Source organism: Pelodiscus sinensis, chromosome 4 (assembly GCF_052426305.1).
Source record: "Pelodiscus sinensis isolate ZL-2025 chromosome 4, ASM5242630v1, whole genome shotgun sequence".
Lineage (NCBI taxonomy): Eukaryota > Metazoa > Chordata > Testudines > Trionychidae > Pelodiscus > Pelodiscus sinensis.
The window spans coordinates 95,166,008-95,180,058 of record NC_143055.1 but is presented as its reverse complement, the minus strand read 5'-3'; the positions used below and the strand labels follow the sequence as shown (position 1 = coordinate 95,180,058).

The following is a 14,051-nucleotide window of genomic DNA, read 5'->3' as shown; positions in this document are numbered from 1 at the left end:
TTACTCAGCTTTGTCAGATTTTTTAACTGTAAACATTATATTGAGTTCTAACTAATATTAGCCAAACTAACAATACATAACTGCATAGTGTAACTTCTTTAAAAAAAGAGATTTTTTTGCATGATGATATCATGTGGATGGTATTTAATGATGTCGAAGACAATATAAATCTGTAAAAGGTCAGATCTCTTGGTTTTCATTAATAATTACTAATGTTCACTATAAGGCTCTTTTAAAAGCAGATTATTGCCTCCCATTATTTACTTTTATTATTTAGAATATGTTAGTGGTGCAAAGTCCTATGCAAGGATCTCAGCACTGCTGCTAAGTGCAGTATGACATGAAGTAAAAGAGAGAATCCTTGCTCTTTGCTAAATTGGAAATGCTGGATGATATCAGATAGTCCCACAGCCAATCTGTGAAAAGGGGAGCGATGGTTAATCGCTCATCAGTGATTCACATCAGAGTGCTTCTGCTTGGAGCTCCCCTTGGAGTGGAAAGACTACTCTTCAGAGTACAAACTTACAGAATTTAGGGGCTTCTGTGCAAAGGTCTGCCCTTTTGTGCAGCTCTGTGGGATTCTCTTCCCTCTACTGCTGTGCTGCCATCATCTGTCTTACTTGCTTTTCATTGTATACCTACAACCTTATCAGAGCCATCATTAACTTCAGCTCAGCTCTGGGGTTAGGGTTTGTTCATTAACTTTTGCTCCCATTGATGACACAGCTAGAGAAACACACTGGGCCCCAGAAAAAAGTTGGAAATCGATTTCCAAAAAAATCTTTGCAACAATTTGATGTATATAAGATAAATTAATGTTTATAATCCAGAGAAATTCCCCAATGGTTTATAAAAATTTTGCAATTATCAATTAGATATTGTGCTGAAATATTTATCAATTTCTCTTTAATCATCACATTGACTAGAGTAACAGTATCTTATAAGGAAAAATAAAATAAAAATGCAAAGGCATTTTAATAAAAGACCACATCAAATTAGCTAACTTAAAATATGCAAAAGACCTATTGTAGGGACAGATCCTGCAGCCCCCTTCTGAGCAGGTAATTACTATTGAAGACAGTGGTAATTCTATGTGAGACTTCAGGTTCAGGGACTTAGGACCACATTTTTCAGGGTATTTAGTTGCCTAACTCCTTTTGATTTGACTGGAAATAAGGCACCTATATATCTTTTGAAATCTGGTTCCTAGTTTATATTACTAGAATTTTCCTTTGTATTTTACAACACAGCTGAAAAATAAAATAGGAGTATACTGTAGTCTATAATGTTATTTCTGTTAATTAATGGAACTCTGCATGTTCTGCTTAAGGATCTCCTAATGTAGCATTAAATATTAGTTATTGTAGATCATATACCTAGAGTCTTCTACTCCACCCATCACCATGGTATCAAAGACCCCATTTGTTCTGTGCTTCTAGAAGCTCCAAAAATGTTGCTTCATTAAAAATTTTATCTCAGCAAGTCATTAAAGGCAATTTTTGGGGAATGTAGGTGCCATTTTCACTCATTGCCATGAACCTAAATACTAACCAGTTCTGCAGAATTCTCCTTCCCAGCCTTGATTGCAGCAGCATTTTCCAGTGGGAGTGCAATGCCCATTCCGACAATGCCTTGAGCATTCAGATGTCAATATCTGTGCAGACTGAGCTGTTCTTTTGCATTCTTCAGGGACTAAAGGTCTGTAGAAAAACATACGAGTCAATTACTTATTTAAAAATCAGGGTCAAGGGGAGAGAATGCTTTCACATGTGAAATTTAAAAAATCTTCCCCCATTTCCCCCTCCCCATAGAAGGCTGTTTAAAGTGGCCCATCTAGAAAGGCTTACAGTTTTGTACAGAAAAATGCATGAATACTGCAAGTGAAAAGAAATTCGTTTTCACATAAAAGGATTATATGAATAGTGTCAATTGACATTTTTTCAGATCTTATCATGAATCATATAATTCCATTTCCTGTATTCAGACAGTCATTGTTGACAGTGAACATGGAATGTGTGTTGTGCAAGATTTTTCTTATTAAAGGCTTCGTTGATAACTGTTAGGGTAACTTCACTTGCTTTCGCCCTTCATAGTCTATTGAGGGAACTCCCTTAGGATTTTCAGATCCCAGCTATCACCTCTCTTGGGTGATGACTTGTGTCTCGCTCCCTCCTGAGCACTGTTTTTAAGACTGTGCAGCTCCCTGCCTTACATTGTGATATCCTCAACAAGTTAGTTTGCCTAGAGACCAACCCTTGTGCTTTATTTTCTTCCTGAGGACTATGAGCAGTGTACTTGCTACACAGCTTTTTCTAAGCAAGCAAATTTATTCTTATCGTAAAAACTTTACATAGCAAGCATATAAAACCAATAGAAGTTTCTCTGCACATGCCTAAAGCTTGCTAGATGCCATCCATCTATCTTACTGGGCCCTAGTATGCCACAGTTTTTCTAACCCTTCCATAAGAGTTGGAGGCTCCTGGGACAGAAGGTCATATCAATTTGAGAGATAAGAAATAGGTCCCTGTGTCAGCTGAACTCTAGCCTTTGGATAACACGAGTCATTTCTTTGTCTGTTGGTTTCTGGAAAAAGCACTTTTGAACTTGTATGTGCCAGACCCCTACAGGGTACCTTGCTGGAGGTGTTTAAAATCTGACTGATTCACTGTTATCACTTCTCCACTGTTCTCAGCCCATAGAGGAGCTGAGGCAACCCTCTCCAGGAATTGCATACCATCCCCGGCATACGGTAATATGTAAACTATTAATATACTTAACATAATATGATTGGTAAAGATATTGCATGTGGTTGCGATCTCTGTCACAAATACCAATGGGAGCAAGATTAGGATCTGATGGCATAGTCATTTTCCCATAACTATCATTCAAAGAAGGGTGAGACATTTCATGTCCTTAGCAAAACACAGTACAATGCATCTTTGTATGCAGTGTTGATGGAGCAGTGACAGTGCCGGGATAGTATAGAGACAAGGTGATTATCTCTTTTGTTCTCTCATCAACAGAGATTGGTCCAATAAAAGATATCACCTCACCCACCTTCTCTCTAATGCATCATTTCATACAAGCTATCTTCTAAGGTATTCTTCAGAATTAAACAATACGTATTGAGACCACTGTGAGGCTGTGCCATGACATCACATATGAAAGCAGCAGAGAGTACCAGTGCTCTAGGAGCTGAACTGTCTCCTGAGAAGCTTCCCTGATGAAGCTCAATAATTTGTTTTTATCTTAAAAGGCCCTAAATACTTTTGGAACTGTTTAGCTAAGAGACTGCCTCTCTCTATGGACCCATACTGCTACTACTGAGCTCAGCAGCCATGCTTAAGGGTATGTCTAGACTACAGAGTTTTGTCGACAAAAGTGGACTTTTGTCGACAAAACTACACCTGCATCTACACTACTGCTGAGTTCTGTCGACATAACGTCGACAGAACTCAGCAGTTTTGTCGACGCTGGTAAACCTCATTTTACGAGGCATAACACCTTCTGTTGACAGAGTTCTGTCGACAGAAGGTGTTATTGCATGTAGGGTTGTGTCTAGACTACAGGGTTTTGTTGACAAAGCAGCTTGCTTTGTCGACAGAACTGAATGTGTCTAGACGCTCTTTGTCGACAGAAGTTTTGTCGACAGATACTGTCGACAAAACTTCTGTCGACAAAACCCTGTAGTCTAGACGTACTCTAAGTGAAGTAAACCTCCTCAGTGCTGGAATTCACTTTCTACACTTCAGTGTATGGCATTCTGTCACTTCAGTCTATGGCATTCTAGAATTCTTTGGGGTGTACTGCAAGGTTCTCTTGTCTCAGAGTCTTCTGGCAAAGTTGGGGGCCCATAATGTAGGAGCTGGAGGATGAATGATGTAACTAGGGTCTTAGAATATGGCAGGGTTAACAAAACTTTTTGTTTTTGTGGGATTGTCTTTGAGTTGGAAAAAATGTATCTATTTCATATATATATTTTACAAAATATTTTATTGAACACAAGGTTTTAATTCTGGTTTACATTTTGGGAGCTGTCTAGACAGAATAAATAACTGACAAATCAAAACAGTTTATACTTGAATAATAATGGGTGAGGAGCGGAAACAAAAGTATAGGAAATGGACAAAAGGGATGTTTGGACAGAACTTGCAAGACACAAATGGATTTTAGAAGATTCTCACTGATAGTGAGAATAAAATAACAGTTGTGTGGAGGGAAAGAGAAAGCTGCCATTAGATAAGTGTATGGAGCTGGAACAGCAGTAGAAAGCAGTAAGATGTAGTGGAGGGCTAAAAACAATTAGAACAATTCTGAACTGGGTATTGAAATAAATCAAAAGATAGTGAAATTCTAGGAGGTTCAAGTAGAGAAAAAACTGAAACTGACCAGCAGCGGCTGAATCAGGAGACCTGGGGCAGAGCAGCTGGAGTGCTGCCGGGTTGGTCCAGTAGCACCAAGGAGCAGAGCTGCAGGACCAACTGGCAGCGCCCCAGCTGCTCTGCCCCAGGCGTCCGCGAGAAAAGCCTGGTCTGCCGCGAGGGGGGGGACGACGCACTTGCTGCGTTCCCCCCTCCCCCCAGCAGACCAGGGAGACACGGGCGGCGGGACCGAGACGCGCCGCGGTCCCGCCACCCGCGTCCTCCGCGGCTTTGCTCCGCGTCTCCCTGGTCTGCTGGGGGGGGTGTCCCCCAGCAGACCAGGGAGACGCGGAGCAGCTTTTCTCGCCCCGGAGGATGCGGGCGGTGGGACCGCGGTGCGTCTAGGCAGTCCTGCCGCCCGCGTCCTCCGGGGCGAAAAAGGCCCCGTTCATAAGTACGGATCCGACATAAGTCGGATCCGTGTAACCCGGGGACTGCCTATATATATGTATGTATTGTTTCATATTTAAATAGTATTTTTAAAAGCCCTTACACTGGCAACTAATAAATCTTATACCAACAGAATATTGTTCAAATACATTGGAAAAAACCTACAGGATATAGATTGAGTGGAATTTTTTTCCAGTAAAAAATTAAATCAAGCTGTACAATTTTCTGTTAATTACTCCATTTGCATGTAGTGATTTATTATTCATTAAATAAGGTTTTAATTTTAATTTGGGAGTAACTGTAATCTGCTCACATCATATGGCCTCAAACATTCATTTCATTGATATTTTTTATTTAAAAAGTTCCATGCACCATAACTGGCATCTTGTGCCTTTTCCTTTTCTTGTCAAAGAGTAGATGGAGCCTTCCATCTATATAATGAATAACATAATTTCAGAGGAAATGAAGGCTTAATTGTATCTCTATATGCCTATATCGCCACACTTTTCAGTTGCCTTTGTGATTTTTGGTTTAAATTATCACTTTTAACATTGAATTAGCATTGATTTTTGCATTATATTTCCTTGTATTTTTCTTGAGATAGAATCACCAATAATTTTTTCATTTGTTTATCATACATTCATATACACATGTTGTACCTGTGTGTTTATTTGAGCTATATTGTGATTCACTCTAAAAAATGTTCAGGAGCCTTGAAGAGCGTGTGCACTCACCTGATGTATTGGAACTAAATGAGGAGGATTGGAAGGAGGGGATCTAGGAGTTTTTGGCATCTGGGTGAGGTGGATTTGTTAATGAAAATTGGGCCATGAGAGGATAAGATCCAGAAGAGATGCCAGTAGTGGGGAAAGCATTTTTGTACATGTAATTCGCTGGAAGCTTGGTGAATTGAAGTCAGGGAAGAATTTAGCAGTTGGGAGGGTTCCCACTGAAGCAAGGATACACAAAGAGTTTAATCTCTGGAACAGCCATAGGCTTGCTACCAAGATGGATAAACTGACTATTGGGATTGGGATTCTGCTTGAGTGGGAGATTGGTTGCACAGAAGAAAAACTTTCGAATGGTGAAGACTATAAGGAACTCACCAAGGATCAAAAAAGCTAAGCAAATGCATTTGAAATTTGAAATTTGAAATTTGAATGCTAAGCAAATGAAATTCATTGTTGGCAGATGGAAGAAATAATTTAAGTGCCTCATACACATTTTTGTGTTTTAAATTTAGGAAACAATGATAGTTTTTTGACAACTTAATGAAAACCCTACTCAATCAAAAACAAATAAAATACTAGGACCCACAGAGAATAGGACAGAAAGAAATATTCAAAATGTTATAGTTTCCTATATATCAATGATTTGTCTGTACCTGGAATACTGACTTCTGTTCTAGTTGCCCTATCTAAAAAAAAAAATTAATTGCATAGAGCTTGGTACTGAAAACTATTTGAAAGTCTAGAACAATATTCATGTGTGGAACAAATGAAAAGGTTAGGACTGTTTAGAGAGGAGATAAATGAGAGGAAACATGATGCAAATTATGGTCCCTCCTTGGACTCAAGACCAAATTAGAGTCAGTGACTTCGTGAATGTATCACCTACTTCTCTGCTATCTCCAAGTTGGAAGACATGCGACTACAGCGATGGAGTTACTCACTAACCCCATGATGATGTGTGAGAAACATCATTTCACCCCTGGAATTAATCCATATACAGCTTTCAAATGCACAGTCCAGTAACCTGATTGTGTGGGATTTGGCCCATAGGAAGTCAATCAAAAAAGCTGCTGCTAATGACTTTGTAACAAGAATTGTTCAGGCTCTGTCTTAAAGAGCTATTCATATAAACAGTACAGTATTCGATATCTTGTTTGTTAAAGTATACATTAATGAATCTGTGTAATCATTGTAGATATAAGGCAAATGGAATAAAAGCTGCATTTGGACTCGGGGTACCCATTGTTCTTATGAAAGTCTGATACTCAACAAACGGAGACATCAGGATAGTGAAATAATTTACATATGCACTACTATACTAGGAACAGAAAATTAGCCTCTGTTATTTAATATAAGTTGAGTACAAATATAGGTCATGTTTTAATAAATTTAAAATTCACATTAAAATAGTCTGTCATTTCATGACATCTTTAAAAAAAAAATCTCTTGATAGTTCCACCACATGCAGAAAGTGACTTAACTGTAATGTGTATTGCTATTCCACTCAGGAATACATGGAGCAATGCAATTTAGGAGGCAAAATTCAGTTTCATGTAATTCCACTGAAATGAATTCTGTGCCATCAAGGCTGAATTTGGCACAATATTTTAAAAATGCTTGTTGAGTAAAATGAACAAAAGATACATCTGTTCGTTCTGGGAATAGGGCATATCCATGCAAATCCTGACTCGGATGTCAAAGGGCTTGTGATAGTTTCACTGCTATGTGGACAGGAGAATTACACTTCAATTACATTTCAACCAAAACGTTAGACTTAGTTGTTAAAATGACGCAGCAACACACATTAGTACAAAATGTACTCTAGCTTCACTTTCTGCTGGGGCAAATTGCAACTGAAAATGTTTGTTTTATTATAATTTACTACTTGTCACAGAATAAATATTGCATCTCTTCAGGTACAGTTTCTAAAATAAAAATATACTTTAAGTACTGGGAGACATGCCAGAAGCTCGTTACTTGTCTGCAGATTTACTATGTAGGGATAATGTGGAAAAAACGCTCACTGTTCTTAGATTTAAACTCAGCAACATATAAAATTTATTCTTATATGGTATACTCGTTCATGACCTCTAGTCTTAAGAAATTCTGTCATGTTTGAAAACTAGTCCCCAGTGGAGCCTGTATCAATGTTAATAGCTAAGAGGTCAATGCAACTGCTAAACAGTTTGTATTACTGTCAGGGTGGTCATGAAAACAACACCTGCTGCATGAGCACTTGGCAGCTGGGTCAACAGGCACTGTGGGAATTTATCAATTTAGGGGGCCACTTGCATAACACTTTGACTGATGAATTTGCAAAGACTGGCTTACTGGGCTAAAGCTGCTCTATTATGTATGACTTTCTTTGGGATGGCAGAGGAATTGGCTTCCTGCAGGCTCCAGAAAATAGTCAAAAGATAAACTGAACTGTTTTTTCCTTATAAAGTGATAAAAAGCAAAAGCTCCTTAATACCCAATGTTCAAAACAGTAAGAAAAAATGGAAACAAAACCTTTACAGTCAGTGATTGTGCTGTGATTAAAAAAAAACCCTCCGTTTTTCCATAGTGGTTACAATAGGCTTTTTGTGGTATACTTCTGTAAAGTGAAACTCTCTAGCTTGGTTATTTACTAAGAGCCTTAATTTCTCTTTAGTATCTCTTAGGGGAATATTAACTGTATGTGGCTAGGTAAATGAGATAAGAATTTTGGATTCTAAGGCTAAACTTAATATAATTAGACATTAATTCTGACTTTCCATTCTCTTAAAAGACTTAGAGGGATAGTAACTTTTTGGGTAGGAAAGTGATCATATGGCCCACCTGAGCGGGTTCACCAATAAAATGGCTCATTTTGTTGACAATTTTAATAAGTGCTTTCAGTGTATATTTCCCTTCAAAAATTAACAGGAGCTAATAAAGAATTGGTTATGCTGGATCAAAACAATTGTCTGCATAGTTTGAATCTTCTTTCAGATAATGGCAAATAATGGATGCTTCATAGGAGGGAATGGATTTCCTTAAAATGAATAACATACCTATGTCTGGTGAATTTCTTTCTAACCCTAGGTAATATTTGATTTAGGTCCTGAAACATAAGATGTTAAGGCTTTGTTAACACTACCACTTGTTTGGGCAAAACTTTTGTTGGTCAGGAGTGTGAAAAAAATCTCCACTTCTCTGATCCACATAAGTTTCACCAATAAAAGCGAAGGTGTGGACAGCCTTATATTGGTAGGAGATGATCTCTCCCTGACACAACTACCGTTGCTCTTTGGGGAGTGGTTCAATTATGCACAGGAGACTGTGAAGCTGCAGCAGTACAGCCATGCTTCTGTAAGGTATGCAAGTGCAACATACCTTACATGTAGTATACCATGGTCTCAGAGTTGTTTTCTCTTTCTTTTTTCTTTTTTGGGCTGGCTGGCTGGGCAATATCCTTAGCTAGTATAGTGATGAGGATGAGACTTCCAAAAAACTTGACAGTGCTTGGGGTAAGAACACTGCCCTTCTTGCTGACTGATATTGCCTCATTATTTTCTTGCACTCCCCCAGTTCGTCTCCATCTGTTGTCACTTGTCTTCTACTAAGGTTTTAACAATTTGGGCAGAGATTTTTTTTGTTCTGTATTTGTACAGCACCTAGCACAACAGGAGCCTGGTCCACAATTATGATACTAGAGATAATGTTATCTAGGGGTGTAAGTGACTAGTGAAATAGTCGACTACTTGCTTTCCAACCCCCTCCCCATTGTCTCTGTAACAGAGGCAGCAAGCGGGGAGGGAAGCAGGAGTCGTTGCTGGGGGGAGTCAGCTTAAAAGCCAGTTCCTCCCAGCACTGTCTTCATGGGGTGGGGCGGGGCGAAAAGGAGGCAGAGGCACAGAGGTCCAGGATTTTCTACATTAAAAATGCAGAGGTGCAGCCGTCTGTGACCCAGAACGAGCCAGGACTGCTTAGTATCGGTTCGTGCCGGGTTTGAGACCTACCTCTGCTGCAGCTCTGAAGTTTAAATGTAGTAGGAGCCAGACTACCTTCACCCCCGGCTCCTACTACATTTAAACTGCAGAGCAGCAGCAGGGCCCCTTATTAACTAATCGTGCAGTCAATACAATTTGTATCCACTACTCGATTATTCAGTTACCCACTTCTCAACATCCTTAAAGTTATAGATATGCATGTCTGTTTGCTCTTTTGAATCCTGCTCTGCACCTGATCAATAATTTTGGCAGTGAGTTCTAGAGGTTAATTATGCATTTTGTAAAATAAATAAAAGCACTTTTTAAATCAGTTTTAAACATATTGCCTTTTAGTTTATTTTCATTCAATGTCTCTTGGTTATTGTAATATGAGGGTAAATGGCAATGCCCAAATGACCTACCACAAACCATTCTTTATTTTAAATAGCTCAATATTTCATTTCTTATCATTTCGTATCTCCACCAAATTGTGTTTTTACACTCTTTGTTTACATATGAAAGTATTTCAATATGTTTGACCATTTTCACTGCCATTCTATCATAAACACACATAACAATGGCTTCAGAGCAGTTTGCGTGGTTGAACTTATTTTTGTTATTGATGTAAGTAGTATAGTAGTGGTTCCTATGAGTCCCAGTCATGGAGTAGGACCACATTGTGCTAGATGTATAAACATAGAACATGTCTAAAGATGTTTTAATTTAACAAGTAGTTCTGTGGCACCTTAGGCTATGTCTAGACTTCAGGCTTCTTTCAGAAGAAGCTTTTCCGGAAGAGATCTTCTAGAAAAACTTTTTCCGAAAGAGAGTGTCCCCACAGCAAAAGCACATTGAAAAAGTGATCTGCTTTTTCGAAAGACAGTGCCCACACTAAATGACACTCTTTCATTTAAGCTGTGATTACTATGGATGGAGTGGCCACCAGGGCACTTGTGCTTTTTCCTCTTCTTTCTAAAGAACTCCCTCTTCCCCATCCACACATTCCTTTTTCCAAAAGAGCCTTCAGAAAAAGACTTCTTCCTCATAGAATGAGGATTACCAATGTCAGAAAAACACCTCTGTTCTTTTGATTTTCTTTTGAAAGAACGCAATTGCATTATGGATGAAACTGAAGCTTATTCGGAAAAACAGCTGTTTTTCCAAAAAACCTCTGTAGCGGAGACATACCCTTAGAGACTAAAATAACGCGCTCTCTCTCTCTCTCTCTCTCTCTCTCTCTCTCTCTCTCTCTCTCTATATATATATATATAGTATCTATCTATCTATCTATCTATCTATCTATCTATCTATCTATCTATCTATCTATCTATCTGTATAGCATCATGAGCTTTCGTAAGCAAAACCCACTTCTATCCATAATGATGTCTACATCTTCCCTTAACTTGAGTTAATTAACTGGAAGCTATCAACATCTGTCCATAGTTCAAATGATTCCTTCTAAATATGTTTAATCTAGCACTGGTTATGTGCCATTGTGCTGACCAAACACTCCTTTCTTTAGGTGAAGCTGGAATTTCTCCCTATTTTATTGATTAACCTAAATTACTTTTGCTACTTCACTGTTGACCCCTTTCCCCAGACAATGAATATATTAAAAAGTGCAGCTTTACTATGGCTCTTTGAGACATCCCACCTTTAACTTCTGTTCACAGTGAAAATTTGTGCATTGATTCCTACTCCTTAATTTCCATCTTTTCACCAATTCCTAAACCATGATAACACTTCTTATAGCAACATACTTTCTTTAATGCTCTCAAAGAATTCTAATAGTTTGGAGAGGCATGTTTAATTACTATTTTAATTAATATACCTGATGCTGAAATTTTACTTCTGTAAATGCTGGGATCATTCTCCTCTTCCTCTAAGCATGAATAAAGCACAGCATTAGCTATAGTATCTTCCAGTTGCTGATATTAGTGACAGGTAACTCTTTGGATCAAATCATCTTTTGAAAAGTGCCAATTTTTAATCTACTATATATTTGAGAAAGTTTGTGCGTATGTTTCTCTGTGTATATGTCCATCTACCTGTGAGCTACCGCTGCCCCAACTGGCCCCCGGGAGAAGCTACTACTGTCCCTAGTATCTCCTGAGATTCCCTCCCCCACAAAACCTTCCAACCCTGCTTCCTGCACTTCCCACATGTCAGCCTCTTTCCTTGAATAATTCTGGTTCAGTCTTCTGGTAATAATATTTCAAATTGCTTTTCTCCTTTTTTTGTATGTTTGGGCAGACATGCCTGACTCTGGTATGGTATACAGCCATTCTGCTAAGTAATACGGCCCTACTCTCAAGTGATGAAACTTTCAGCATACCGTAGTACAATCCACACTAAGACAGTTAGGGTGCGTCTAGTCTACAGGGTTTTGTCGACAAAAGTGGACTTTTGTCGACAAAACTATACCTGCGTCTACACTGCTGCTGAGTTCTGTCGACATAACGTTGACATAACTCAGCAGTTTTGTCGACATATGTAAATCTCATTCTATGAGGAAGAACACCTTTTGTCGACAGAGTTCTGTCGACAGAAGGCGTTATTGCATCTACACTGTCCTTTGCATCTGCACTGTCATGTCAAAAAAGCAGCTTGCTTTGTCGACAGAACTGTATGTAGTCTAGACGCTTTTTATCAACAGAAGCTTTGTCAACAGTATCTGTCGACAAAACTTCTGTCGACAAAAGCCTGTAATCTAGACGTACCCTTAATGTGCATCATTCTAGCACAGTAGTTTTAAACCCCAGTGTACCATGTGGTAACTGTTCATCTAAACAAGCCCTGATTTTGTCTGTGTACCTATTTCAGTGTTTCTCAAAGTGGGTCATGGGCTCGCTCCACTTTGTTTACCTAAAGGGTCCATAGCTCTGGAGCCTCACGGCTCCCACTGTCCTCAGTTTGCTGTTTCCAGCCAAGGGGAGATGTGGGAAGCGGCGGTCTGGACCACACCACTTCCCACAGCTCCCCTTGGTTGGAAACCGCAAACCAGAGCCAATGAGAGTCACGAGACTCCATGGCTATGAAACCTTTAGTTAAACAAGGCGGTGTAGGCCCGCTAGCAGCTTTCCCAAAGTAGGCCCACAGCCCACTTTGAGAAACGCGGGCCTATTTACACACATCTTTTCTATCCTGATATTTTATTCAATGCCCCAGCCTTCTAGAGGAATTGTGATTACTGACCTTTTCTTCCCTACTAGATACCTAGGGTATTTTCTATTATTGATCTCTTCACCAGAAGACTCTTCCTAGATGGGCAGCTCAGCATCTTTCAGCTTTCTTCTGACAAGCTTCTGATTAACAAGCTTCTGACCCATCTTTATTTTCCTTGTCAGTAGTCTGGTTCCACTTTAATTATCTCTCCCTTCCCTACTGCCTAAAATGTGACCATCTTCTCTGTACTCACAATCTCATTTGCACAAAGAGATGCTGTAGTTCCTCCTGTATAGCACATGGAACCACAGGCATGTGAGAGAAAGATACTATACAGCCCTGGACTCAGAGCGTCCTACTAATCTAACTTTGTCTTCCAGAACTAATCGCTCACACTTCCTTGTATCATTTGTAGCAGTATATGCCCTCTGCCTCAGGCTCCTCCCCAACACTTTCTAGAAGTTTGTCTAGATGTGTCAGGAAATCTTTGTACCACTGCATGCCTACCAGACAAATTTCCAAATGATTTTCATAGTCTCTGCATACCCTGCTAACAGTATTTGACAGGAGAATCCTTTATACTGAGAGCATGTCTCTTGCTTATTGTCATGCTCCCTGGTGTGTTGTGAGGGGTACCATTTCAGTCTCTTCTGCTATCAGAAAAGAAGTGACATCCTATTGCACTTGCAGCACTTTTCTTTGCAGCACTAATTTTGTCACTGTGGCTTCAGATTCTTTCTGCCTGAAAATAGCTTCTCTACCTAGCATGATTGCTATGTTGCCCTCCTAGAGTAGGCTTAAGTCTTCTGCACAAATATATAATCTCTGAGTCTCACTTGGGACGCACTAACTTCAAGCAAAATAGACCACTTCAAATAGAATGTGTCCTGTCTCAGGGTATGTCTACACAACCACCCTTGTTCGAACTAGGGTGGTTAATGTAGTCATACAAACTTGCAAATGAAGCCTGGGATTTGAATTTCCCGGGCTTCATTTGCATCTCGCCAGGCGCCGCCATTTTTAAATGTCCGCTAGTGCGGACTCCGTGCCGCGCGGCTACACGCGGCACGGACTAGGTAGTTCGGAGTAGGCTTCCTATTCCGTGAAACGAGGAGACATTTAAAAATGGCGGCGCCTGGCGAGATGCAAATGAAGCCCGGGAAATTCAAGTCCCAGGCTTCATTTGCAACTCCGGTTGCCTACATTACCACCCTACTTCTAACTAGGGTGGTAGTGTAGACATACCCTCAGAGCCTGTTTCAGTAAATTGAATTATCTGATACAGTGATTTTGAATAAACCATTTCTGATTTCATTCAGTCTGATGGCCATGTAAGACCATTACATTCTAGAAGGTGAGGTCAGAAGACTCCACTAGATGTGCTGTTGGGA

At 39.6% G+C, this 14,051-nt stretch overlaps 1 protein-coding gene and 1 long non-coding RNA gene across 3 annotated transcripts in view; one reads left to right on the top strand and one right to left on the bottom strand.

The window, feature by feature from the left end:
- The window catches only part of LOC149524552 (uncharacterized), a 157,801-nt gene that overhangs the window by 30,745 nt on the left and 113,005 nt on the right, over window positions 1-14,051 (top strand). The window lies entirely within an intron of this gene.
- Window positions 1-14,051, bottom strand: part of HHIP (hedgehog interacting protein) — a 110,126-nt gene that overhangs the window by 8,004 nt on the left and 88,071 nt on the right. For both annotated transcript variants that reach the window (XM_014577905.4, XM_006131776.5), the window contains exon 12: window positions 1,552-1,700. In XM_014577905.4, coding sequence (XP_014433391.1) covers window positions 1,552-1,700 — 149 coding nt within the window. The remainder of the gene's footprint in view (window positions 1-1,551; window positions 1,701-14,051) is intronic.